General features: G+C 38.1%; 2 protein-coding genes across 2 annotated transcripts; both read left to right on the top strand.

Annotated features, from left to right (window-relative positions):
* The first annotated feature begins 4500 nt into the window (after positions 1 to 4500).
* On the top strand, positions 4501 to 5914 carry LOC122591279 (epidermis-specific secreted glycoprotein EP1-like). The gene is made up of 2 exons (XM_043763522.1): positions 4501 to 5748; positions 5906 to 5914. The coding sequence occupies exons 1-2, from the start codon at positions 4501 to 4503 to the stop codon at positions 5912 to 5914; spliced, it is 1257 nt and encodes a 418-aa protein (XP_043619457.1).
* Positions 5915 to 5954: 40 nt separating this feature from the next.
* LOC122585891 (G-type lectin S-receptor-like serine/threonine-protein kinase SD2-5) lies at positions 5955 to 7199 on the top strand. Its single transcript, XM_043758008.1, has one exon. It carries the CDS (start codon positions 6049 to 6051, stop codon positions 7111 to 7113), a length of 1065 nt encoding a protein of 354 aa, XP_043613943.1. The 5' UTR covers positions 5955 to 6048; the 3' UTR covers positions 7114 to 7199.
* The last annotated feature ends 16957 nt before the right edge of the window (positions 7200 to 24156 follow it).

Below are 24156 nucleotides of genomic sequence, written 5' to 3'. Positions count from 1 at the left end.
TATGCATGACATTCTGTAATATCTTTCTCTGTTTTAAGCTTTTGCTTGATTCACTTAGATCTTTCTGTGCAAGTTTCTGCTGACTGTAGTCGCAGCCTTCCTAGCAGGCAAGTCTTGTACTACCTTCCATAGACAGGTAAATCTGTATAAGCCCCCTTTTTTTACATTCGATATGTAGTTTCCCCTAAATATGCTTACACTTATTTGCTAGATGAGGTTATATGTCTGTTTGCCCCTTCTGAAACTACAAGTGGTTTTCTGCACGTATAAGCAACTCATATATGCAGTCAATACCGAAAGTCAAGTTTTTCAGATTTTCTAACGTATTGTAAAGTTTAATGTGGTTATTGGATTTTCTAATGTATTTTAAAGTTTAATGTGGTTATTGGTTAATCCTATAATGTGTAAAGATCATATACAAACTTAAAGTTGAATTAGTCTGTCATGGTTTAAAACTCATTGAATGGAAGGGACGATCTGAATCTAGCTTGGGCCCTTATATCTACATACCTGTATTTTATCTTCTCATCAGTATTTTATCTCCTCATCCATCAAATGGAAGTTTTGGAAAGACATTATATCTTGTTTTGGCTTTGTTTGAGGGCATCCAATAGTTTAATAGACACATTCTTCATGAATTTTATAGCAGTCGAATCAGATTTACATATTTGCTCATAGGGTCAAGTTAATTTACTAGAAGATGGTTCAGCTGAAATTTAGGGTCACATTTCAGGTTTGGTTGGCAAGTTCATTTAGTCCAAACCAAACACCACCTGTTTTGTTAAACAGGTCGGAAAGTTCAATTTCTAACCTTCATACACTTAAACCCCTTGACACAATCCATTTAACCTGATTTCTTTTACGGGTTGTACGAGTAGTTAGGTTAAACGGGCTTGTGGGTGTTAAATGAGTTGGTGGGTCAAACACGTTATACACTAAGGCTTGTGAGAAAAGATTAGTTTACCGTATAAGCTTTTGGTCAGTACATTCAGGAGGAACTGAATCTTGCATTTTTGAGCAAATAAGTGATTGGTTTGAATTGCATTGTAGATGATGTTTATTTAACCTTGAGTAGCATTTTTGGCAGTTCTGAAAATATCGACCGTGACCTTAGTTTTTGTTGAATAGGGATAACAGCTGTTTCCTGATTATGGTCTAACCTACAGTATATTGAAAGTGAAATTATAAATGGTACACGGATTGCTTCACTGACGAATTACTTTCACCGTTCAGATATATTAATTTATGTAGTATTTTTTCTCTGTTTTAAACTTTCACTTGATTCACATCGATCCTTGTATTGAATTCGTTGTGTACCATATTATTGCAGCCTTCTCAGCAGCCAAGCCCTATGCTGCAATTAACTTTCTTCGATTGACTGGTAAATCTTTATAAGCTCTTATTGTTATATCATTCAATATAAACTTTACCCCGTACATCCTTGCACCGAATTTGCTAGATATGGTTATATGCTTGTTGCTCCTTGTAAAAATGGTTCTAAGAAACTGTGAATTAGTTACTGCAGTAGGAAGAATTATTGTGAGGAGTGGCAGTATAAACACTCATAGAGCAGTCAATACCTAAAGTTAAGATTACGGATGGTTTTGGACTAATTCCTACACTGGCCTTTCATTATGTGCAGACATGTCAAGTTCCATAATTTTTGTTGTTTGAAACTTCTCCTTGTTGAATTTGTTGAACAGATAAAATCAAAAGTGTTTCTGGAAATATTGGGATGAATTCATTTAGCTCAACCCAAAGTCCACCTATTTTGTTTAACGGGATGGAAAATGTCGTTCTGCCCCTGACACACCTAAATATTTATGTCCAGGACATGACCTATGTGATCAGGTTAGCTAAAAGCATTGTATACTTTAATTCTAACCCGGACACACTTAAACATGTGTAACCTGGACACAACCCATGTGACCCAATTAACTAAACAGGGCATACTAGTTGATGAGTTAAACGGGGTCGGTAGTTTAACGGTTTGGCGGGTCAAATAAGTTGTATATCAAGGCTACTTGTGAATATCACCATGTTCCATACGAGAGTTACATTAAGTTGTATATTAAGGCCATTGGAAGTTCCAAAATGCAGGGATACTGGGTGAGAGTTTGAGACTTTAGAGAAACAAAGACACTGATATTTGAACTGTAAGGAAAAAATGAGGGAATTGGGTGCTTGTACATTTTATCCCATTCGCGTCCGGATTTAGATCTGTTTATCCACAAGCCAACCCAGCCTAACCCAAATACATGTTGTACTGGGAATTTCTATCTCCAAAGTGAATTGGTATAATGTTTGTGTATATGAAACTTTATGAATAAAAAGAAAAGTTGACTGAGATAAAGACTTTTACAGTATGTTGGTCCTATATCCTAATTTATTATGGAGTTTAATGAAAGTAAGAATGTAGAGAAGAGTTTTGTTCCTAAATCCTGATGATGAAATACTATTGTATTCTCTATAAATTACTTCCAGTTCTCTAAGTAAGATTGTAGATGAGATTACATTTTCTACTACCTAAAGCATGAGAATGGTCCATTTCTAAATACTAAATGTATTGAAAGAATTGTTTGATTTATGAAATTTTTTTGATTTGTTAATGCTTAATATATGAACTTGAATGATTAAAAATTATGAAGATAAACCTGGCTTGGAAAAACTTGAAACCTACCAAAACTCGGTCCTGCGGAGTCTTGATTTGCTTTCTAGGGCATATGGATTCCACCAGGGTGACAAACTAATGGTGTAACTTAGCATCAACTGTGTAACAACATGATATTTGTGGCGTCACAAATACTAGTATGATGACGAAGTAACATTAGGAAATAGGAACCATAAAACTAATATAGATATACAATAGTATGATTTTTTTAGTTTATAGAATGAAAGAAATGAAAGTGAGGAATTTATGGTTGATAATTGTTAATTGTATTATGTATATACTAGATTATGAACCTGCCGTAATATGCGAAAAATATATTAAAAAAATATAATAATAATTATGAAATAAAATATCTAAAAACATTGATTTATTTTAAGGATTGGATATACATCTTATCTTGATATATACTAAAAAACAATTGGAACCAATCGTATCGTTTGATTTTATCAAATTGACTTTTGCTAATGTCTTTATAATCCAAATATATTTTTAAAATTAATGTTAAGATAATAGTAACAAAAAAGATGAAAAATATTGAAATCATATAATGGAAAAATATTATTATTATTATTGTTACACAAAAGATATAACTTTTATAATTATAATCACTATATAATTATATAAATATAAATATAATTGTAAATATTAATATAGATTATGACTGCAAGGGACAAAAATATATATTTATAATATGAATCTAAAATGGAATGAAAGTTGTTATGGTCTGAACGTAATTTAAATGAATGAAGTACGAGTAATTCGTTTATTTTACTAAAGGTAAATCTAAATTAGGATCATGATGTCACCATCTAATCTAAAGGTCATAAATTCAAATTCTTTTTCATCTAAGGTTGAGGCTTATTTAAAAATGAATTTTAGTTGCTGTTTTATAATTATTGGGAGAAGTGTGGTTAGTAAAAAAAAAGTTTTGAAATTGGTGAAAAAGGCCGTTTCCAACGGCTACTTTTCTTCGAAAAACACTCCATTCCGCCCTTCATGTGGATTCTGTCCAATCCCCTATACGCCTAGGGGGCGCGATGTTGGTGGCGGCGTGGAGGCGGAATGAGCCGACGTCGTGCACCACTCCGCCCCACACCATTCACTCTAAGCTTTTATTTAGTGTTTTGATTAGCTTATATATTTTTGCTTTGTTTAGGAAGGCTTTTTTTTATCTATCTTATATAAGCCAATTATCATAAGCTATAGAAGCTTAAACAAACACCCAAAAAGCTAAAACCCTCTTAAAGTAAAAAAGATATTGTTTCATGGTCAAAAGTTTAGAACCGATGATTATATTATTTGTTGTTTAAGTTTGAAATCGTGACATGTATTTCACTTTTTAAAATTTAAACCATCCATTTCAATTATTTTACAGTAGGTTGTGGAAAATCATCATCTGCCTATATCCATCTCCATACAATGCATTGATAAATTTTGGTGATTGCAAATTAACAAGTCATAATTAAACAAATGTTGAAAATCATCATCTGCCTATATATATATATATATATATACACTAAATAATCTAGTGGAAGACGGCAGGGCCATTTAGTGGAAGACGAAGACTCCACACCGACTACGTACTAATATAATGATTAATTAATGATGAACACACATATAGTATTACGAGATCTTAGGACCATTTAATTTGTCGTTGTGTAGGAAATGATAAGGAAATTAATTACAGTAAATGCGTGATTGACTAGACTTTACATTATATATCCTGTTAAATGTTAATTATATATGCATATATCTTCTTCGATCTCCTTAATTTTTCTTTGATATATCGACCAATTCATTTGATCTCCTTAATTATTGTTTGATACGTCATGAGAAGTGTATCCTGGTCATGGATTATTCATTTTCTCATGATCATTTTATCTGCTTTCTACTCAGTTATAACACCTACTACTGCTCGGCTAACACCATATCCGCCTTCTACTGCAAATCTTTCCACCTCATGGATCATCAGTTATAATGTAGATTCCAGATTTATATGTGACTCAAATGATCAAATTGCAACAGGAATTTTCAACCCCATCCTCATTACAAAAACCAATGTAACTCGATTTGCACTTAGCTTCTCCTGTCAATTAGGGAAAAATGGAAAATGTATCTCTAAGAACCTCTTTTCCATCTTCATTGTTAGTGAAGATTATGACTACATTACCAGAATAATATCTCCTCCCTTAGTTTGGTCAGCCAACCGAGACCATCCGGTCCAGACCAACGCGACACTGAATTTCACTGCAGCAGGAGAACTGGTGCTACGTGATGCGAATGGAACAATGGTTTGGACCACCAACACAGCTGGTAAATCCGTGATTGGCATGAACTTAACTGATGCTGGAAACCTGGTGCTGTACGATGTCAATCACCAAGTGGTTTGGCAATCTTTTGATCACCCGACCGACTGTTTGGTACCTGGACAGCCTTTGTTTCAAGGTCAAAAGCTGATATCATCGACAAATTCGACAAGTGATCAGAAAGATAAGTACTCCCTTGAAGTCACTGATGAAGGTTTGTTTGCTTATATTGAATCAAACCCACCTCATGCCTATTATAGTGCTAAAATATCTCAACTACTCGTAACATATAATGAATCATATTTAAATAAAGGAAAAAGTTATGTTAGGTATTTAAATGGGAGTTTGGCTCTATTCTTTCTTTCTGCCGAGCCAAGTGATCCTGATGTTACGTTTCCCATAACTGAAGCATTATCGGCTCAGTATATGAAACTGATGCCAGATGGGCATTTAAGAGTGTTTGAATGGCAATTATCCATCGGCAATTGGAAACAGGTTGATGATCTACTTACAGACTTTGAATTATTTGGAGAATGTGGTTATCCTTTGGCTTGTGGGAGAAATGCCCTTTGCATGAATAGTGTTAACCCACAATGTGTTTGTCCTGTATCAAACCCCGCTGAGATAGAATATTTCCGAGCAGTAAACAATCGAGAACCGAGCCAAGGTTGCTCTGAAATTACTCCTCTCACTTGTAATGCAACCCAAGTTCAAGATTTTATTGCACTCGATAACGTCACCTACTTCACGTTTACTGCCGACTTGAATAATGTGAGTTTGGAGACATGCAAACAAGCATGTTTGGAAAAATGCTCGTGCAAAGCAGCTCTATTTCGGTATTCTAATTACAGAAATTCAAGTGGAGAATGTTATCTACCTTCTGACCTATTTACAATGGCTAATGATCCATATAGTTATAATTTTATAGCCTTTATAAAAGTCCAGAATGCAAGTGCACCTTCTTTGTTCACATCCCCAACTCCTTTTGTGTCACAAAAGAGAAAAAACCGAGCTGCGAAAGTCTTAGGTTCCGCCATTGGAATTCCTCTTATTGTGGTGGTAGGTTTTGTTATGTTTATTGTCCACAAGAAAAGACAACATGCTGAAACGGAAGATGAAGAAGAAGAGTATTTTCATCAAGTACAAGGTATGCCCACTCGGTTTTCTTATGGCGAGTTGGTAGCTGCCACTCAGAATTTTTGTAAAAAGCTTGGTGAAGGAGGATTCGGAACAGTTTTCGAAGGGATCCTGGAAGATGGCTCCAAAATTGCAGTTAAATGTCTTGACGGTCATGGACAGGTCAACAAATCGTTCCTCGCCGAAGTTGAATCTATTGGCAACATTCACCATGTGAATTTAGTGAGGCTCAGAGGGTTCTCTGCTTGGAAATCACGTCGACTTCTGGTGTATGACTTCATGAGTAACGGGTCATTAGATCGTTGGATCTACCATGGAGATCTGCAGGGACATGTACTGGAATGGGAATACAGAAAAAACATCATTCTTCATATTGCTAAAGGATTAGCATATCTTCATGAAGAGTGTAGGCAACAAATCATCCACCTTGATATTAAGCCTCAAAACATACTACTAGATGACAACTTTAATGCTAAGGTATCAGATTTTGGGTTGTCTAAGCTCGTCGACAAAAATCAAACCCAGGTGATGACTACTATAAAAGGAACCCCTGGGTATATCGCTCCAGAGTGCTGGAGCAACTCGGTTATAACAGAAAAGGTGGACGTATATAGCTTTGGGATCGTTGTCTTAGAGATCTTATGTGGGAGGAAGATATTCGATAGATCTGTGCCAGAAGAAAGTTGGCATTTACTGGCCGTCTTTCAAAAAAGCTGGGAACAAGGAACGTTGTTAGGTATGGTTGACAAGTACAGTGAAACTATGCAAGCAAATGGTGCAGAGGTGGTAGAGATGATGAAAGTAGCTTCGTGGTGTTTACAAACCGATTCTACGAGAAGGCCTTCAATGTCGACGGTTGTTAAGGTGTTAGAAGATGGAATGAGTGTTGAATCGAATCTGGATTACAACTTCACAGATCCGAGAATGCAGAAAACAACAATTGCACAAGAGAAAGAGCTCACACAGTTGATGCCTTCTATTCTTTCATGGCCAAGGTAATTAAGAAGCTATGTTCATTTTTATGCATACTTTCATTGTATGCTTAATATATGTGTAGATCAATAATTGTTGGCTCTACATGTAAAATTTTTATATGTTGGCAAAGGATATACATGTTATTGTGGTTTTTTGTTTGAATGTCAAATGTTGGTTTGTACACACCTTATCTCGCAACAACACAATATGTTTTTTTAACTAGATGGTTACCCGCATTCATTTGCCAATGATGGCGAATTATCTAGTGAATGTCACCCCCGATTTTACCCGAAGTCTTGAGTTCGAAGCTCAGGATAGTTAGTCTTTGAGTTTTTCTTCTCGGATACTTGTATTGATGATTGAAATCTCGTTGTCTAAAGACTTCACCATTATATTGGTGAGCTTACCCTGATGTCGTATCCCGAATGAATGTCTGGAAAAAAAATACATAGCATTCGTGGTGCCGTTACAATGTTTATATATCTATACTACTATATAAAGATTATACACCTTTCTTGAAAAGTTAGAAAAAGGAGAGATGCAAAATGACCATTATACCCTTAATGAATTAACTTACATCATTGGTCCCTTATCTTTTAAAATATCCCATTACCCCATTAGATCAATTATCTCTACATCAATTACATTTATATCAACCTATACCACTCGACACCGACACCGACACCGCCACCACTACCACCACCAATAGTCGCGCCATCACCACCTGTTGCCGACACCACCAGACCACCGTAACCATCACCGCCGCATTGCGCGGGTACCGTGCTAGTTAATCTTTAAAGTGTTTCTACTTTCTAACCTCACACCTTTTGCTTCTTCTTTTATTTTACAAGTCTAATGTTTAGTCATAAACTTTTTTTTAATATTAGTTAGTCATGTAATCGATAACATATTCATTTGAATCGTAGCTATACCCGGATAAATATATCTATAGAATTGTTCTAGATTCTAAAGAGATATCATGTGTAGGTGAAGAGTAGGAGGCACGCATTTGTTTTGGGCATTTTTGGACATTGTTAGGGCCCGGAAGAAAGGGAGACAGGGGAATATTTTATTTTCAAACATAAAAACAAATACTTTTTCAATATGTAACAAAATGTAATTTCATATAGCCGTTGTGAACTTGTGATATGAAAAAATGATGATAATGACACCTATATAAAACTAAAAAATCATTGTACTTGATTTTGTTTGTTTTAGAAAATCGAAGTAAATGTTCATCTTCTTCTTTAAAACAAACTTTGTACTTAACTAATTTTAGTTTTTTACCTTTTAGTTGTTAGTAATAAAAGAAAAAAAAATTCGAGTTGCTTGATGAACATCGTACTTTTCTTCTTGTACATGGTTGCTCATCAAACCAGAAAACTAAGTTGTATGACCAATATACTTTTTAAATTTGTACACGGTTGACCAAAAGTTGACCAGTTGACCGATGATAGCCGGTTAAATGTATTTTCTTTTAGGGTTAAGTCAATAGATAATCATCGTACTTTCCTTCTTGTACATGATTGCCCATCAAACCAGAAAACTAAACTGTATGACCAACATACTTTTCAAATTTGTACACGGTTGACCAAAAGTTTATCTTTTTACCAGTTACATTATTTTTTGATGACGTGGCAATGGAGATTTGGATGACTTGGATGCCCAGTCAGCAATTATGTGTATAAAAACGTATTTCTAATTTTTATAATAATAATAATAATTTATACTACTATATAAAGATTATACACCTTTGTTGAAAAGTTAGAAAAAAAAGAGAGATGCAAAATGACCATTATACCCTTAATGAATTAACTTACACCATTGGTCCCTTATCTTTTAAAATATCTCATTACCCCATTAGATCAATTATCTCTAAATCAATTACATTTATATCAACCTACACCACTCGACACCGCCACCGCCACCACCACCACCACTAGTCGCGCTATCACCACCTGTTGCAGACACCACCAGACCACCGTAACCATCACCGCCACATTGCGAGGGTACCGTACTAGTTTAAAACCAAACATTTGTGTAAGAAATAATAGCACACTACCTGTCAAAACACACCGGGTCAAAAACTCAAAATGTGTTTGATGTCAAAACACTTTCAATTTAATAATTTGGTTCGAAGCAAAGACCACATATGAAAATTTCTTATAGTAAAGTTAAAAAGTGATCACATAAATAATTGTATTAATGGTTTAATTATAAGATAAACTTGAGATTATAGAATTATGAAGAAGGAAAATGGAAAATGCAAATTTTTTGTATTAATTGAATTAAAATGATTACAGAATACAAGATTATATATCAGAAAACTAAAATCTGTATCTATCTATATCTATCAATTTAACCGCTTAAATATATATTTGAATACTAACTAATTTTCTAACAACCTCTTAATATTTACACTTCTGACCCCTTTAGTTTCTAATCTTTCTAAATACGACCTTAACTTCTATATACCCCCTCAAGTTGGAACCTCTTGTAGACCCAACTTGTTGCTCAAAAATGAATGTTGTGAAGAACCCAAAGCTTTAGTCATGATGTCTGTCAACTGGAAATGTGTAGGGATATATGATGTTTGCAGAAAACCTTCTTGAACCTTGTCTCTTGTAAGGTGGCAATCAATATCCAAATGTTGAGTTCTGTCATGATAGCATGGATTAGCAGCTATTTGTTGAGCTGCTTTATTATCACAAAACAGAGTCAGAGGAACCTTAACAGGAATGTGTAAATCCTTCAACAAATAAGCCACACCAATTCACAGGTAGTAGCTGCCATATTTCTATATTCTGCTTCTGTGGAAGATCTTGAAACAGTTGCTTGTTTCTTAGTTTTCCAAGAAACTAATGCATGTCCTAAGAAAATACAATAGCCAGTGAGTGATCTCCTTGTCATCAAGCAAGAAGCCCAATCTGCATCACTAAAACTTGTGACCTTCAATTGTTGTTGTACAGGATAGAACAATCCCTTTGAAATGGTCCCTTTCAAATATCTTAACAAATGAACAGCAGCCTGCATGTGAGGTTCTCTTGGTGAAGATACAAATTGACTCAAGTGTTGTACATCATATGATATGTCTGGTCTTGTCATTGAGAGATATAACGATCTGCCAATCAACCTCCTGTAAGATTCTGGTTCTGAAAACAATTGGCCTTTATTAAGAGACAATTTACCATATGTGGGCAAAGGAAAGCCAACTGGTTTAGCAGCAGTTAAACCAGCATCCTTAAGAAGATCTAAGGTGTACTTTCTTCAAGAGACAATTTTCCTTCTTCAAAATGAGCCCTGGGGGGAAGCCTTAGGTTCAAGCCAGCGTCAGTGGGAATTGGAGGGAGGTCAGCAGACAGAGGTCTGCTGGAATGCTTTCTTTTTGGAACCCTTCTGCCTGTTGTCTGAGAAACAGCTGCTAGAGTCCCAAATATAGTTCTCAGAAGGGGAAGATCTTCCTTGAATTTAGTTTCATACTCCAGAATCCTTTCGAAAAATTTCTTGAGCATGTTTTGAAGGTGATCATAGCTAGCAGCCTTCTTATCTTTGATCAACATATAAACTTCAAACCATTCAGACACCCCAAGATTCTTCAGCTTCACATTCATGAGTTTTACTGGAGTGGGAAGACCTTCCCTCCTGAACTTTAGATTAGTCTGTGTGCCCAAGGCAGCTTTTCTCACCTCCACAGCAACAATTTTTTCAGTCCTTTTTCTTTTTTCCATAATTCCCAACCACCTGGCTTTTTCCCTTTCAAACTTTTCCCTCTTTTCCTTAACCAGCAGCTCAACATCTGCTTGCTTTTGTCTGTACAGCGCTTCAGGCCCACCAGTGAGTAGTAGCATTCTCTGCTCACCATCCATCTCATCTTTTTCAGCAAGGGCCATACTGGCAATGAGCTCTAAGTTTTTCTTTTCATTTTCTTTGTTCAACTTCCTTCTATCAAGCTCCTCCAGTGCCTCTTGTTGAGTTTTTCCCTCAGCAGTTAGAGCAAGAATGTCAATCACTTGGAATTGATTGCCTGCTGGGGAGATGATGGAGAGATTTTCAGCATTGAGATAATATTCTGGCCTTCTACTGGCTGGAACCCTTGTTGCCTCAGCCCCCATTCTTTCTAACAATTGTTGCCTGGCAGCTTCCTGACCTGCTGCAATAATATGAGGGCTGAGCACTTCTTCATCAGTTGTATTATCTTGGGGAGCATCGATCACCATTAACTGTCGCTCCCCCTCAGTATTTGTCTCCCCCTCAGCACCAGCAGGGGGAACAACATCACTTTCCACGTTTTGTACAGCCACTATTGCCCTTTCATCATTGGTAGTTTTGGTGGCTGTACAAGTGTTGTCATCTTCATCTATGATCTTGTCAGCAGCTTCTTCAATGAAATCATTAGCAGCCTTCTTAACTGCTTCAGAGACAAGATCATAGAGAGCAGCATCAAGTTTCTCCCCCTTAGAGGTAGTATCATTGATAACTACCTCCACTACTGCTGCGGGAGCATCTTTTTTGTTTAGAAGTTGGGTCAGCAGGTTCTTTATATCAGCAACCTCTGTTTCCAACTTTTGCTGGCACTTACGATCTTCCTCAGTGAATGAAGCTTGAGGAGGAGGAAGACTGGCCACACGAGTATCCAAGGCATGAATAGCCTTGGTGTTGTCTTCCACTTTGGAGATAAGTAGAGAGACTAGATCAGCAAGTTCTTTAACTTCAGCAGCTGCTGAGGAGCTGCTGGTGGATGCCTTCATAGCCATGACTTTGGTGGTGTTTACAGATTTGCACAGCGATCGACTTGTCCCCAGAATAATCTGCTGATCTTTTTTGATAGAGGAGAGAGATGTGCGCAGTTTTTCTTGATCAACAGCTAGGGAGATTGATTTTTCTTTGATGCTTTCGATGCTGGCACTGTTTTCCTACTGCCTGACATACCAGCTTTTTAGTGTTCGTACCAAGGCATCATCTTCAGTATCTTTTATTTCAATGGCTAGATGAGCAGCCTTGGATATGTCATTTAGAGTTTCTTCAATTCTGGCAAGCCTTTCAGAAGAGTGAGTATTATAAGCAAGGCCCAGTTCATTGGCAGTCAGCGGAATATTGGCAGATTTGCTAGCAGGTTGACTTTCAAACATGCTGGGGAAGGAAGAAGGCATGCTGAAGGAAGGCATCCTTAGTGCAGTCATATCATCAAATGCCCTCACTGCTGGTGTGGCTCCACCGGCAGGTGCATCAATCAAAGCCTCTGTGCTTGTCTCCACAGCTGCTTCTGTTTGAACTTCAATAGAGGCTGCTGCATTGTCATCAGCAGCAGCCATTTCAGGAGAGACAACTGCTGCATTATCATTAGTATCAGCAGCAGTGTCCTCGTCATCATCCTCCTCTAGGTCACTGCAAATTGTTCATCAGCATGGGTGGAGGAGTCCAGCTGGAATTCATCAATGGTGAACTCTTCCAGTTCAAACTCACTTTCCTCAACATCAACCATCTCATCATCCGGCACATCAAATCCTGCACCCTCTACTACACACCCTTCACCCTCATTCATATAGTCAGTTGGGCCTTCAGGGTTTTCATCAACAATTGTTTCATTATGTGTTTCAGCAACACCACCACCTTCAACAACAATCTCTCCTTCAACCACATCAGCACCAGCTTCACCTTCAACTAATGTTGCTTCGATAGAGAAATTCAAGGGGTTAGGGGAACCGGGTGCCTTAGAATCAGTGTGTTGTTGCACCAACTCATCATTGGCCGTAGAATTTGCTGACTCTAGCAACACCTGTAATCTGGCTGCTGTCAGCGACTCAGAAGGTTGAGAAGGAGGAATTATAGGGGTGGTTGACTCAACTCTAGTGGGCTGGGTTGATCCAATATCTACACCAACCTCGCCTACAGAAGTTTGAGGTGGCTGATCACTGTTTCCCATATTCTCGTCAGCAGTCTGTTGGGAGACTGCTGATGGGTTGGTTGGGTTTCTAATGTCCTTGGGCCGTGAGGACTTCTTAACCTTAGTGGTTGGGCCCTTTGATACTCGCTGCTGCTGTGTTGGGACAGCAGCAGGAGGTGAGATGGAAGAGAGTTTTTGTATTTTCTTTTTGGTTTTCTTGGGAGCTTTGGAGGCTGCTGGGGGGATTACCAGCACACCAGCTCCAGCAGGGTTAGGATCATACTGCTCAGGATAGACAGAAAGTAGTACTTGATACATAGCAGGAGTGAGCTCAGCATATTCTGCTTCAAATAATTCAGGATCGCATGCTGGAGTCTTATAGACAGTGTTGGCGATCCTTGGAGAGTTGATGTAATTTGCTCCAGCGATGATATATTCATTACCCAACTCACTTTTGAAGATAAGTGATAGGAATCGAGCGAAAGGCACTGAACTCGATCTGTTTTTGATGGTGACTTTGCCCTTAAGATCTTCAAAAATAACTGCAGCAAAGTCCAAGAAACGTCCATGTGCCAGTGCATAGATGATTTGCATCTGGCCAGCAGTGGCTTGATCGAATGAGCCACTGTTCCCACCTAGACATTGTATGACATAGGTGAACAGCAACCTCCATACCCCCGGCAAAAACTTCTTTTGAGGATTGTTGTGCACAGCTTGCACTGGCTCCACATTTGTACCATATCCAATGGAGGCCAGCCAATCCTTCCACACTTGGTTTGGAACCGCACCAACGAATGGACGCTCTCCAGATTGTTGAGGAAGGCGAAGAGCCCTCCTCAGTGAGTTAATAGTGATATCAATGCTGTACTTTCTCTTCAGTACCGTGCCAGTAACTGTATCATTCACCTTATCATATGTACATGTCCACCAGTATTCTCTCAAGAGATGAAGAGGCATCTCACCAGGGTCTCTGTACAGAGCCCTTCTGACGTCACACCCCATGATGAAATCCATCATAGAGTAGTACCCTTCTACATTCTTGGGTACTCCTTGAGATCCAAGATAATTGTTCGCTTTGACAGTCAGTTTTGAAGCTTGAAAGGAAACAAGAAGAGAAGACGAAATCCCTTCAGGATCAAATACTTTGGAAGTGAGATATGTAGGAACACTTCCAGAATCAATGTTTTCATGAGGAGTTTGAGCAGATGAAGAAGCCATTTGAGATGTTATAAGAAATGACGATTAGATGATATTAGAAGTTTAGAGAGAATGAAAGAACTTTAAAGAGAATGAAAGATTAGAGGAATTTGAAGTGAAGTTGAGAGATTTGAGCAGTTTGGAAAGATAAGAATTTAGAGAAAAATGAAACGTAAGAGAATGGATATAGACGTGATTGGAAATATATATGGTATGGGAGTGGGTCCTACGTCTGCAAAAGTGAACCGTCACTTTTTCTCTCACATACGTAGTGTAAGATGAATTAAAAATGTAAAACTAGAAATAATTTCTATGTTGTACCAATGATAGTGCAAATAAACGTTTTTATTTATTGATTGCAAATACGTATGTGAGTAACGTAAACAAGTAGTTTGATGAGACATATACCCATACGCCGACTATACTCGAGTGTATACGGCTGTACAGTGTACAAGTAGCCCATTTGGGAGAAAATCGAGGTAACAGTTTGGGATATATATAATATAATATTAACAAAGATACGTAGTAGAATACACTCAGAAAACTTGAGGTATCCACTGAAGAGTTGTATAGTTTTGAAGAAACAATGGTTACCAAGTTTTAATCAGCACCACAAAAACAGAAGAGGTGGTTGCTGATGAGCATTAAACAATTTTTGGCAAATTGTCAGCCATCAACGGATTTTAGATGTTTTTACCAGCAGCCGTTTGCTGCTGGACTAGATAGGGACTTTCAGCACCCTACTACTTTTGTTATGCTTTTTCCCAAAGCATCAGGGATCAAACGGATTTTAGACGTCTTTACCAGCAGCCGTTTGCTGCTGGACTAGATAGGGACTTTCAGCACCCTATTACTTTTGTAATGCTTTTTCCCAAAGCATCAGGGAACAATGGATTTTAGACGTCTTTACCAGCAGCCGTTTGCTGCTGGACTAGATGGAAACTTTTGGCTTTCCATTGCCTTTATTTTGCTTTTTCCCAAAGCAACAGGGATCAGCGAGTAGAAGGCAGAGCTCGCTGATAACTTTGACTTAAGAAGTCGCTGCTCATCTTCATGAAGGAATATGAGCAGCAAAACATGAGTGATCATGTTGAGCTAGTAAAATCACCATTTAACATACCCAACCTGCTGACGAGATCCTTGAATCTCTTTTCATCTAAAGGTTTAGTGAAGATGTCAGCAAGTTGGTCATCAGTGGGGATGAAGTAAATTTCAACATCCCCTTTCATGACATGGTCACGAATGAAGTGATACCTAATATCAATATGTTTAGTTTTGGAATGCTGAACAGGATTATGTGTGATAGCAATAGCACTTGTGTTATCACACATGATGGGGATCTTTGAAAAATTTAGGTCATAGTCAGCAAGTTGGTTTTTCATCCAGAGGACTTGTGCACAACAACTTGTTGCAGACACATACTCTGCTTCAGCCTTCCCCCCAACAGTTGATATCCACCACTGGTACTTTTCCTATCTAACATTCAGCCAACATAGTCAGAGTCAGAGTATGCAACTAAGTCAAAGGTAGAATCCTTGGGATACCAGAGACCTAAAGAGGAAGTCCCTTTGAGATATTTGAAGATACATTTGACAGCGAGAAGATGGGACTCCCTTGGGGATGCTTGATACCTTGCACAAAGGCAAGTAGCAAACATAATGTCGGGACGACTCGCTGTGAGATACATCAGAGAGCCAATCATTCTACGATAGAATGTGGGATTCACATGCTTACCATCAGGGTCAGCATGGAGATTGTTAGGAGGAGACATGGGAGTAGACTTTGTGTATAAGTCATCGTTTTAGCAAAGAAACAAGTCTCACTATCAGTTTTGATAGGAGTGAAGTCTACAAGATATACATCTCTTTTTCTTGGAGCAACCAAGACGACTTCCTTGTTGATGTTTACTACAGTGCCTTGATGCTTATCAAGGATTACTTTGTAGTCAGCATCACATAGTTGACTTATGCTGATGAGATTATGCTTTAATCCATTTACATAAGCAACTTTTGAGATTTTTATGAGGCCATTAGAAAGAAGACCATATCCTTCAGTCTGTCCAGTAGAGTTATCACCAAACACCACTGTAGGACCAGGTGCCTCAGTATAGTCATCCAGCAGGGATTTTGAGCCTGTCATGTGTTTTGAACAGCCGCTGTCTAAATACCACACTCCTTTACCTAGCGAGCCCTGCATGGATGAAAAGAGGATAAGGATCATTTTATTCATCCAACCCTATGTCAACAGGATTCTCTGGAGGTACTTCAGTGGAGGAAGTTGGTTCTACAGAGAGAGCCTCCACCAGAGTAAGGTGATTTCCCACAGAGACAGGGATAGGATTTTCTTCACTTGTGGGCAGGATGCTGGTTTCATTACTATGAAAGTAAGCAAAACTGCTCACAAAATCAGGAGCACTGAATTCAACCAGCATTGAGGGTTGCCCCCATGCATTTGAAACAACCCTTTGAGAATGGGGAATTTTAATGCGCTGAGCAGCAATGTAGTCAGCAATGCTTGCATTTGTGACAGAGGAGGTGTCACTGATAACTGGTTCAGTAGAGAGGTTCTCACTAAATGTTTCAGCAGCTGTAGAGACTTTAGGTTCACACATAACTTCTGGAGCATCTCTTGGATAGAATAGAACACATTCAGAAGCAACATGTCCTCTGCTGTTACAGAGATAGCATTTATTGTCAGAGGAATTGCCTTGACTTTGATTGAGAAAATCCCTCAGTTGAGAGGATAGATCATTTACTCGCTGAGTGAGTTCATTTATTTGAGGAGTTGAGGAAGAGGAAGCCTTGCTCTTTTGCTTAGACTTGGACTTATTCCTTTTGTCTAGGCTTAGGAGGGGGCATTTGAGGAACAGGACCAAGTATGGATTCACCATGATGATTTTGAGGAGGCTGATGTCCTCTAATCATGGTCCATGCTTGCTTCCCAGCAGGATGGGAAGAGGAGGAACCCTGCTGAGGCAGATTCTCACGAATGGGAGTTGTGGATCTGACTTGACGTTTTGGAGTGATCGACCTCATTTGCCTATGAGGTAGATACTCCTTGTTGGAAATTGAGGATTGACAGTGCTGAGAGGGCACATATCCTCTTTGAGGAGTAACAGACCTTGTTTGCTGATGAGGCAAATATCCTCGCTGAGGAGTTATAGGCCTTACCTGCTGATGAGGAAAGTGTCCTCGCTGAGGAGTGTCATATCTATTTTGAGAAGTTTGTCTTCCCTTTTTAGGAGTAACATGCCTTAAATTTGATTTGGAGGGTATAGATTGAGATACAGCATCAGCATGTACAACCTTTGTGGGAGGTACTTGCTGATGTCTTTCATCAGCGAACCTGACCCTTCTGTTTACTTGTTCTGATATAGAATTTCTATGAGAAGGTTCAAGTTGAGAAGATTTAGCACCAGAAAGTTGCTGACCAACCTGATTGTCCCGCTGAGGGATACCATAGTCATAGGGAGCAGCATTGGTGCTTCTTTTAAAAGGTTCAGCACCTTTTGTGGATAGAGGCTGAGGAGCAATGGGTACATACCCATCACTCGAGATATCCCCTTTAAAAGATCTAGGTGGAGAATTTTGAATTCTCCCTTCATGTGGCATCATGCCAACAATAGGGAGATGGGAGAACATGTTAAAAGTACTGGTAGCAGTACTAGTGCTTTTAGCATTTAAAGAAGAGGGATCATTGGTAGATGCTGAAGCTTTAGAGTCCATCTCAGCATGATAGTCATTTTGTCCCTTGACAAAGTACCACTTTTTCATTTCATCCAGTGAGATGGAAAATGAACAGGGTGGAGGAATGGATACTTCAGGCTTTACATCATTTTTAAAGGAATCAGCAATGGAGGCAGCAGCATCAAAATTGCCACCAATTACTGCTTGTACTTGAGCAGGGACTTATTCGCTCAAGCATTGATGATGAAATTTAGAAGCCTTTGACCAGGAGGTCACAATCTTCTTTAGATTAGAGACTTCAGCCTTGAGAGATTCATTCTCAAGTTGAAGTTTTTGAGTCATCAACTCATGAGATTGAAGTTCGACATGAACATTTTTCAATTTCACAAGTTTTTCAGATTTCTCACTCAACTCTACTCCAGCAGAGTTGAGTTTAGATTGAAGTTCAGCACGTAGACTTTCTACAAACTGAAGATCACAAGACAAAGACTTAATGATTTTGGTCTTGTCTTGATTAGACGAAGAGAGTGTACCTTTTTAACAGTGACGTTCACCCACTTACTAGAGGAGACTTGATCCTTGGTCAGAGCATCACTGTCAGCAAGTGCCATAAGGCACATGGCATCAACATAATCGTCATCATTAGAATCATCTTAGTCAGCCCAATCATGTTCTTCAGCAATAAGTCCTTTTGCTGGAACTTTATCCTCTATTTCAGCAACCTTGGCCTTCAGCTGATAATATTTGTTCCTATATTCATCAGCAGATTTGGAAGGATTAGTTTTGGAAGCAGCAGGATTGGGTAAGGAGACTCTACACTCCTTCTGATAGTGGCCTTTCCTGCCACACCTCCAGCACTCTTCTTGTGATTTGTCAACAGGAGGTTTGAGGGAAGTAATCGTTTTGCGATTATTCCACCTTTTAGAGTACTTTCTTCCAGCAACCAGGGCAAAGCCCATGAAGTCATTGAACATTTCTTGTTTTTCTTCATCATCCAGCTCATTAATGAGAGTCTGAATTGATGCTGGAAGATTTGAGGTACTGGCGCCATCATAGAGATCGATGGGCTCAGTAGAAACAAGAGCAATAGGGTCAGAAATAGGATGAGGAGAGATGCTGACAGAAGAAGAAGAAGAGCCAGCATGTCTTTTGGCATCAGCAGAGGCTCGAATATTTTGAGCCAGTGCTCTTTCTTCAAATTGAAAAGTGCCAAAGAGTTCTTCAAGATCAAAGTCTTGGATTTTCTTCGTTGTACGAAGAGTTTGTCTTAAGTTTTGCCACTTAAGAGGGAGAGAGTCAATGAATTTGTGACATACCTCAAAGTTATCATGGGTAATGCCAACATTTGTCATATCATTGAGCAACCCTTTAAAGCGAGTGTAGGTGCTCTCAAGACTTTCATCGGGGAGGGAGAAGAAATTTTCATAAGCCCTTTTTAAATCAATTTTCTTGATTTTAATAAGGTCAGCAGAACCTTCATAGGTGCTGACAAGTCTATCCCATACTTCCTTTGAAGAGGGATACTTGATGACTAGTTTCATGATTTCAGTAGGGAGAGTAACTATAATCATGTTTTTCAGTCTAGCATCAAGATTTACCAGCTTTCTTTCTTCATCTGTCCATTGGACCTCTGGTTTGACCAGGTCAGTGACTATCTCAGAAGCTTCAGGTGTAGCTCCTGGAGTCCTTTGGACATACATCGGTACATATGGACCCTCAGTTAATATGGTCATTAAATAGGGTTCCACACCAGCGATGTGTAGAAGCATCCTCTCCTTCCAAGACCCAAAATATTTGGGCTCGAACTTAGGAGGTGTTGACACGTAGCCAAAGTCACGTGTGTTCACAAGGCTGGGAACAGAAGACATGGTTCTTGTTAAAAAGAAATTTAAGAGGAATTAAAGAACAGAAATTTTAAATATATAAACAAAAGAAGGCAAACAGATCTTGTTCCAATGATTTAGGAACGGTGGCTCTGATACCACTTGATGGTCCACGAATGCACAACTTATGTTTTAGAAAAGTAGACAAGAAAGAAAGTAAGCAAGCAAGTAAAAAACAAGAACAATGTAAAGTTCAATTGTAATACATCAATGCAAGGATAATCATATGTATCATTGATTAAACGATGAATACATGGTTGATCTTACACTTGACTTACAAGAATACAAAAGAACAAAGATAATTGCTAAGTCTAGACAGACAAGAGAAACTTAGGCAATTACAAGTGACACACACACTTTTAAGGTGGCGAGACGTACTTAATATAATGTGGTTGTGTTGCTTTATATAGGGGAAGACTTGAGGTAACACAGCCTGCTTTGATTGCGACTTAATGGTGGTTGTCGACTTTCAATTGGCTCATGGTACTTGGTTCATGTGCCCATTGTCTTCTATACCAAATCGGGTAAGAGAGAGAGAGAACCCTAGCTTTGGTCCTAACATGTACATTTGCCTTCATGTAGTTTGAACATTTGACTTGAGGTAAATTACAGTTGGTTAACCACCACGTGACCTTTTTTGTCTTCATGTAGTTTGAATATTTCCCGCCATGACAAACTTAGGTCAGCATGCATCCCGCTGAAGGCGTCTCTTCATCTGCTGATGACTTGTTAGAGACTTGCTGACGACATGTGTCAGTTTTCAAGTCTTCTTCATCGAATCCCAGACTTAACATAAAGCCCTAGCAGTGTCTAACAGGTGTCTATGCTTTCTTTCAACTACAGCATTCTGTTAAGGTGTGTAAACCATGGATTTTTGATGTAAAATCCCTTGAGACCTCAAATATATTATGCACTCATTATTAACTATTTCAGAAACATTATCAGACCTTTGTAGACATAGAGATTTTTGGTGTCTTTGCCAACAGCTACAACCTTGTTAGTTGTAAGGTCCTGAAAAGCAAACCAGGACCCACCAAAAATGGCAATTAGGGGTTTTGAATTTAAGAGTCTACCAATAGACAACAAATTAATTTGGAAATCAGGAACATATAGCACATTAATTTTAACCTTGCCAATTTTAGTAACAAGTTTATGAGAACCATCAGACAATTTAACTTTTATGGGATATTTAAGGTCTATAATGTCATGAAATAGTTCTAGATGAGGTGACATATGTTCAGTGGCCCCAATGTCATTGACCCAATCCTTCTTAAAATCTATGTCAACAATGGAAACCAATGCTTGTAATCTGGCATGAAATGACATACCTGCATGTGGTTGACCAATTTCACCACAATCAGTATTTTGTCCCACAATCACATGATTTCCTTTCAACATCTTCATCATCTTAATACACACAGCAGCCACTAATTTCTGATCAATTGCTGATTTCTGATCACTATGAATCTCATTTTCATACTCCATGTCAAAAGGTGAATCCCTCTGACTTATGTCACCAAAATTGGTACTAATCTGTGCAGCCATTCTTCCCCCCTTTTTGACCTTTTTTCCTTTGTACCAGTCTGGATATCCCAATCTCTCAAAGCATTGTTCGTACAAATGACTAGTTTATTTGCAGTGAGTACAAAAAGGTTTCTCTCCCTTATTATCACTAGACACAAACTTCTTGAAATTCTGATTTCCTTTATTTGCATTATTGGCAAAAAATGCAGTGTGATCAGGAGTGTGGTGAGTGACTTGTTTTTGTTTCTCTACTTGTTGAACTATATAATATGCCTTATTTATAGTTGGAAGAGGATCCATGGACAAGATTTGATTCCTAACAAGCTCATAGTCATCATTAAGCTTCATAAGGAATTGCATCAACCTAGACCTACTTTCAATTTCAGCATACTTATTCATGATCTTACAAGTACATTCTCCCATTTTGCCACAAGTACAAACTAGTATTCCATTCAAGCTATGCAATTCATCCCAAAACTTCTTCATTTTATTATAGTAAGCAGCAATAGACATATTACCTTGAGTAACTCTGCTCAATTCCCTTTCAGTGTGAAAGATAAGAGGTCCATTACTTTGACCATATATTTCTTCAATTTCTGCCCACAATTCCTTAGCAGATTGAGCATACAAAAAAGCTTCAGACAATTCTGCAGTCATAGAGTTCAGCAACCAACATGTAACCATGTAATGACATCGAGTCCATCTTCCATAATCTGCATGAGTAGCAACTGGTTTGGTTAGGGTTCCATCAACGAACCCTATCTTCAATTTGGCTCCAAGAGCCATTTCACTGTACGACTCCATCCAAGAAAATTGGTTCCATTAAAAGGAGTGTTGGTGAGAACCATTCCTGGATGATCGGAATTAGCAAGATGCAGCGGATCATTAACTAAACCATCAACATTAGTTGCCATGAATGATTTATTGAAATTTTTCAATAATATGAATATAAAAGTAATTTCGTTCGAATTGAAACCCTAGATTCAATTCAAGAACAAGAAATGGATTAAAATTGGGGAAAACTACCTAAAAAACGGAAGAAAGACGAATCGATCAAGCTACGATCATCAATTCAAACGAATAACGATATCAAGTAGCTTATCGTGATGACGATGATCAAGATCCGCCATTAACGACCTTCATTGCTCTGATACCATATAGAATTATGAAGAGGGAAAATGGAAATTGTAAATTTTTTTGTATTAATTGAATTAAAATGATTACAGAATACAAGATTATATATCAGAAAACTAAAATCTGTATCTATCTATATCTATCAATTTAACCACTTAAATATATATTTGAATACTAACTAATTTTCTAACAACCTCTTAATATTTACACTATTGACCCCTCTAATTTCTAATCTTTCTAAATACGACCTTAACTTCTATAGAGATCCGTTCTCAAAATCTTTTACAGGGTCAAGAAAAGAAATTAGTTAAACACTTCTATAGTTTATATCTTTCATCACCGAAGATCCTGCTGGGATCTCCTTGAAGACGTTGAACCTCACTATCTTTAACAGCAATCCGAAAGTGAAGAATAAATGTTAAAACCAGAACTTTCTAACACTTCTTTCATTCATCAAACAAAGTTCGGATAAAAACCACCTATTTTAAGTAAAATTCGAACAATACCAATAAATATGTTCAGTTCAAGCATGATAACCGACTCATCTCAAAAACTTTCATTAGCTAGTGACCTATATAATACAAACCAATACGATGTTACTTTTATATTGGCTTGAGAGTGGAAATGTGGAATACTATATTACAATTCTGAGAGGACTGTTATCTCAAGCTAAGTTCATAATGAGACTTGGCCTCTCGAATTATATTCATAACCAGTGACTATACAAAGCAAGGCATTGGTTTGCCCGACGTTGCCCCATTCTGCCCTCATGCTGCCCCGCACACTGCCCGAGGGACACTTCTGGCCCAAAAAAAAAAGATTTGTCAGGCAAGAATTCATTAACATTGGTAATTGAAGAATAAACAATAAACTTCTACTCGTATAATGAATTTGAGAGCGTGTTCCAAAAGTTGTACTTGTATTTTGTAGTGATTTTTTAATTGGGGATGACTAATATGCTTCTAGATGCATGTATTTATGTGTTTCTGATGAGCGATAATTATATAGACTTTTACCTCACTAGTTTTAGCCATTTTGTAGTGTTTTGAGTGAACTTAGGATACTTAATGACATATATATGTGAATTCAGGTTCATTGCTTGTGGCATGAAGGAAACGTCAAGAAATGGTGATAAAGGACTTAAAGGAAGATAAATGGTGGTTCAATGAAAATTCGGGTCGAGATTCAAGACTTAAAATGAAGAAACTTTTGCCAACATGAAGCCAATGACCATGTGTTAGTATTTTGGGCATAACTTCTTCATACGGACTCCGTTTCTGATGAGTAAGCTATCCACGGAAAGGCAAGAGAAAGATCTACAACTTTCGTGTTGAACCTGAAACCTCTAGCACTGCTCGTTTCTCTCTAGAGCCGCTGGAAGTCATTCTGAAGCTAACCAGCGCCGCTGGGTACATCACCATTGCCGCTCCTCACCCAGAAAGCATGCCCAGCACCGCTGGTGCCTCACCAGCGCCGCTGGAAAAGTCGGTTCAGCTAGGGTTTTTCCTTAAACCTATAAATACTAACTCAAAAACCCTAGGGCCGCAACACATATATTCCAGACGACTTTTAAGCTGTTTCTAAGGTATACCATTGCAACATCCCCATAACACCCACACCATCCATAATCATTCATAATCATTCCAACCATCATTCCATTCATGCATCAAGGATATTCTTCATCAACCATTGAAGATCTATAGATGGAGATGTCCGGCTAAACTTCTCGTTATCTCTCTCGGTGAATGATTCTTGTTTA

Source organism: Erigeron canadensis, chromosome 1, assembly GCF_010389155.1.
Source record: "Erigeron canadensis isolate Cc75 chromosome 1, C_canadensis_v1, whole genome shotgun sequence".
In the NCBI taxonomy this organism is placed as follows: domain Eukaryota; kingdom Viridiplantae; phylum Streptophyta; class Magnoliopsida; order Asterales; family Asteraceae; genus Erigeron; species Erigeron canadensis.
This window is presented reverse-complemented; position numbering and strand designations above follow the sequence as displayed.